The 5,429-nt window shown below is 38.9% G+C and overlaps 1 protein-coding gene across 1 annotated transcript; it reads left to right on the forward strand.

The window, feature by feature from the left end:
* The first annotated feature begins 2,820 nt into the window (after nucleotides 1–2,820).
* Nucleotides 2,821–5,429, forward strand: LOC125200664 (3-ketoacyl-CoA synthase 11-like). The gene is made up of 2 exons (XM_048098376.1): nucleotides 2,821–3,810; nucleotides 4,387–5,429. Exons 1-2 carry the CDS (start codon nucleotides 3,016–3,018, stop codon nucleotides 5,164–5,166), a joined length of 1,575 nt encoding a protein of 524 aa, XP_047954333.1. The 5' UTR covers nucleotides 2,821–3,015; the 3' UTR covers nucleotides 5,167–5,429.

A 5,429-nucleotide genomic window follows, 5' to 3' on the forward strand; every position in this document is an offset into this window, starting at 1 on the left:
TGTTGGAGGGGAGGGAGTTGCGGCCCAGGCCGGGCCTAAGGACGGGGGATCCCGAGGCCGCACCCGGTTGCGTCCCGACCCGGCGTTGGAGGCTCCCGAGACGCGCCTGGTTGCGACCCGGCCTATGGTTAGGGGTGTTCAGGCCGGACCCGAACCCCCAATTTTTTTTATTTATTTTTAATTTCAAATTTTTTCCTATTTATATACTACCATTTGTTCAACATTCTTCCACCAATTTCTCACTTTGTTCTTCCTCTATCCTCTCTATTTATTTCTATATTTTTGGTTCGGATGGAGTGGTTTAATTTTAAGGGTTTGTAACTTTTATTTTCTAGGATTTGTAATTTTTTTATTTCTAGGGTTTGTAATCTTTTATTTTTGGTTGAACACTGAATTTTCCGTGTTTTAATTGTTCAACGCCATTATTTTACGAGTAAAATAGCTTGTAGTTGTAAATAATGCAATTTAATAGTTGGGGCCTGGATGGAACCTGTGTTATAGAATTGTGGTCTGGCCCAGAAAATTAGGAGAATGATGACGTGAAAGATTCTTGGGGCCTGGGCCGGGGTTAAGGATGCTCTTAACATGCCAGATTCCATTGTATACATCGAAGCCTCAATCCACATTCACATTAGCATCACATGCATGATCTTGATTTGAAATCACACAATTCTAATAACACTCAAAAATATTACTATTTTTGTGGAAATCTTAAAACCTGCAAGAAACTCTGTGTCCCTACAGCATCCATGTTTCTTCTACAACATGCATGTCGGTCTAAATAATTAAGGTATAACTCTCTTGCACGATATTCATAAATAGTTCAAACCGTATGTTCCATTTCTTCAGCAACTCATATCTATAGGGCAAAAACTCTCTTGGCACGATATCTTAATAGGGGTAGTTGCCCATAAGTTTTGAAACTTCCGTAAAATTCTGGTTTTGCGTATAATCTTTAAATTAATTTGCTTGTAAATTATTGAACTATTAATTTGTTTTGATTTTACCAATTAATTAATCAAGATCGTATCACTAAAATAGCTTGATGACCTACTTACATCATAGTATTGGATGTCAATCATAACAAGAGGCAAAACGACGTCGTAATATGCTAAATTAAATAACTTCATTTGCTGAACTCTCATTCATCTTGTTTCTCGTTTCTCATTTTCTCTCTTACATCTTATTCTTTCATAATATAAACTATAATTCAACAAATGAAATTATTTATTATGTATAGTACGACATCGTTTCGTTGTATACGATGTGATGTCGTTTCGATTTACAACTGATAGTGACAGTTATTAAGTTACCAAGTTAAGTTAGCATCTAAATCTTGGTTGATTTTAAATTAAAACAAACTAATAATTCAACAATTTACAAGTAGATTTTAAAGTCGATATGCAAAATCGGAATTTTGTGAAAGTTAACTATTTGTATGCAAATTTACCATTATTTATAGGGAAAATAACCGGAAAAAAAAACCCATTAGTTTTGGTCAAATTCTGGTTCATTCTACAACTTTAAAAATTAATTATAAAAATGATGAATTTTCATATTTTTCTCAATTTTCTCATAACGAAATATTCTGATTTTCTATTTACAATATGCTATTGAATTAATACACGCGTATTTCATATTGATGACATGGTTGAGTTATTTGCTAAGTCCACGACATATATAATTTCACTTAAATTATAGTCTCTGGGTAAATTGAACAAATTAAATTCATAGTTTTTGCAACCAACTTTTTAAGTTACGAAATAAATAAAAATTTGGCCAAAATTTAGGATTTACAAATAAATTATGATAATATATAGTACTATATATATTATTGCCATTGAAGTGATTTTAATGTGTTAAGTTGATAGTGTGACAGGTGAAGTAATTACGTTCATATCCATTTACATACTTATGATTTCCCAGTTATTTTACCTATTGGTACACGTATTTGAACACGTAAATAATTTATACGTATATTTTATATATGAATGATTGCCTTGAGTTGTGTACTCTTTGTGTGAACCATTCATTTGAAATACTATGTAATTGACCTAAAAACCAACTCATACACTCATACTTCCATACTTTGTTGACCAAACTTGGCCTAAGGTAGGTGAAGTATTTAACTGCGTACTCCACTTCATCAGATCACCAATTTCTTTTATAGGATAAAATTTGTGGCTCATATTTTTTATTCTTGTATAAATATTATAATAGTAAATTTATTTATTTCGTAAAATTAAAATATGCCATAATAGATAAGTATGAACGAAAGACATCAAAGTTGGGTCAAAATAAAACTCTACATGTCGGCTCAAATAAAACATAAATCTATTTTATAGTCTCATATATAGATCACCCAACAAAATGCACTTCCACATAAAATAATTTCCCCAATTGAAAAGAAAATGTAAATCCATGTTTTACAAGAAAGTTTCATCATACCTTCAAACACCAATTTGTGAATGAGTCCCTACAATTCCCTATCTATCCATGTTAGTGAAAAGAATGTTAAAACTTTAATTTTAATTTCCATATTAAATAATTGCCCTAATCAATACCACTAATTAGTTGGGTTGTCATCCCCAACAAATAATGAAATTCCAGTTGGAAGGTGATGGTTAGGAGTTAGATTGAGCAATAAATGTGACAAACCGTGGAAATTTCAAAACCTGGATATTATAATTTTATTCACTGGATAATAAAAAAGACCCCATTTAATTTTACACAAAATAGTGGTTGGCCAATTTTTCCTTTAATTTTTCATATGTCAGAAGTCAATCAAAACTCTTTAAATACTCACACACTTTCCCCTACTTACCCCAACCACATTCAAAAACCTCTCACTCTTCCTTCCCAAATCCTAAACACTCTCAATTTCATCCTATCTAATTTCCATTTCCCTTCGCTTTTCTCTTCGCCGCTTTTGTCCAATCAGATAACAGTATATACTGAATTTCGGAAAAAACCCCTAATCGATCTTTCGCGAAAAAAAAAACCCTAATTGCGAGAATGGGGAACGGCGAGCGACGGGAGGGCGAGACCGCCGCGACGAAAATCTCGGTCGATGCGACACCCGGAGGAGAGAGAAAAAGCTACACCCTCCCAAACTTCCACCAATCGGTGAAGCTAAAATATGTCAAACTAGGGTACCACTACATGATCTCCCACGCCATGTACCTCTTACTCCTCCCCTTACTCGCCATCACCTCCGCCAACCTCTCCACCGTCACCGCGGCCGACCTAATCCTCCTCTACGACCAGCTCCGCTTCAACCTGGTCTCGGTCGTCGCGTGCTCCACCCTCATGGTCTTCCTCGGGACGCTCTACTTCATGACGCGGCCGAGGAAGGTCTACCTTGTGGACTTCGCCTGCTACAAGCCGGGCGAGGCCGTGATGTGCAGCAAGGAGCTCTTCATGGAGCGGTCGAGGCAGGCGGAGACGTTCACCGAGGAGAATCTAGGGTTTCAGAAGAAGATTCTAGAAAGGTCGGGGCTGGGGCAGAAGACCTACTTCCCCGAGGCGCTGATGAGGGTCCCGGCCGAGCCCTCGATGGCCGAGGCGAGGAAGGAGGCCGAGATGGTCATGTTTGGCGCCATCGATGAGCTGTTGGCGAAAACCGGGGTGAAGGCCAAGGACATAGGGATATTGGTGGTGAATTGCAGCTTGTTTAACCCGACGCCGTCGCTGTCGGCGATGGTTGTGAATCGGTATAAGCTGAGGGGGAATGTTTTGAGCTATAATCTCGGTGGGATGGGCTGCAGCGCCGGCTTGATCTCCATTGATCTTGCTAAGCAGCTTTTGCAGGTGATCATTTATTTCTCTTTTTTTTCATAAATTCAAAATAAATAAGCAAATTACACTTGTTTGTTTATAGTAGGGATGAAATTATGGTCCGGGAAAGAGAGTAATTAGGCACACCAAATTAATTTTAATTTTGGTTTTAATTTTAATTAATGAGTCCACATGCCTACGTTTAGTGAGGGTTTGGGACCATGTAGAAAAAATATTGATAGGATTTAATTTTTATATTTACTCTTTAATCTGAATTATAACATTTTATTCTAATTTCTCAAAGCAAAGTTTGGGACCAAGTCTTATGTGTTTGTGCTTTTTTAGTTATGTATGTTATGTCAATTCCTTTTTGGCCCAAACCCAAAATTTTGGGTCAAGTTAGAAAACTAGTTACGTGTGATGGTGACTTAATTAAATATCACAATAGTAGCATTATTAATTCATTGTACAACTTTATACATGCTAGTACTATTCCATCTAACTATACAATATTCATTAATTAGCAAACTTTCTTGTTACATTAACGACACTTACTTTATCAACATTTTTTTCTTCGTCCGTCACTGATTTCAACTTATTTGTTTACAGGTGAACCCGAACTCATACGCGCTAGTCGTAAGCATGGAGAACATCACCCTAAACTGGTACTTCGGCAACAACCGTTCGATGCTCGTCTCGAACTGCATCTTCCGGATGGGCGGGGCGGCCATCCTCCTCTCCAACCGCCCCGCGGACCGACCCCGCGCCAAGTACCAGCTCATCCACACCGTCCGCACCCACAAGGGCGCGGACGACAAGAGCTACGGCTGCGTCTTCCAGGAGGAGGACGACGCCAAGCACGTCGGCGTCGCCCTCTCCAAGGACCTCATGGCCGTCGCCGGCGAAGCCCTAAAAACCAACATCACCACCCTGGGCCCACTCGTCCTCCCCATGTCCGAACAACTCCTCTTCCTAGTCACACTTGTCGCTAGAAAAGTCTTCAAGATGGAAATCAAGCCATACATCCCCGATTTCAAGCTAGCATTCGAGCACTTCTGCATCCACGCCGGCGGCCGGGCGGTGCTGGACGAGCTCGAGAAGAATCTCGATTTAACTCAGTGGCACATGGAGCCTTCTAGAATGACGTTGTATAGGTTCGGGAACACTTCGAGCAGCTCGCTGTGGTACGAGCTGGCCTACACGGAGGCGAAGGGGAGGATCCGGAAGGGGGACCGGACGTGGCAGATTGCGTTCGGGTCGGGATTCAAGTGCAACAGCGCGGTGTGGAAGGCGCTGAGGACCGTTGATCCGGCGAAGGAGAAGAATCCATGGATGGATGAGATTAATGATTTTCCGGTTGAGGTGCCTAGGGTTGTTGCAATTAATTAGAATTGGTCAATTGATCAATTTACAAATTCATTTTTAGTTTATGGTGCCAAATTATTTATGGGGTAACAAAATTGAATTGAATGTTGATTTGAGGAATTTGTTGAGATGTAATTTGTTGTTAGAGATCATAGGCTTATGATCAGAGATGTGGAGATGTGCAAGTTTTTTTATTGGTTACATGGAAAACAACTTGATATAATTTGTCTGAAATTTAGACAAATACATGTAATAAATATTAAAGAAATATTAATTTGTTTAATTCA

The sequence above is a fragment of the Salvia hispanica genome, chromosome 1 (genome assembly GCF_023119035.1).
Source record: "Salvia hispanica cultivar TCC Black 2014 chromosome 1, UniMelb_Shisp_WGS_1.0, whole genome shotgun sequence".
Classification (NCBI taxonomy): domain Eukaryota; kingdom Viridiplantae; phylum Streptophyta; class Magnoliopsida; order Lamiales; family Lamiaceae; genus Salvia; species Salvia hispanica.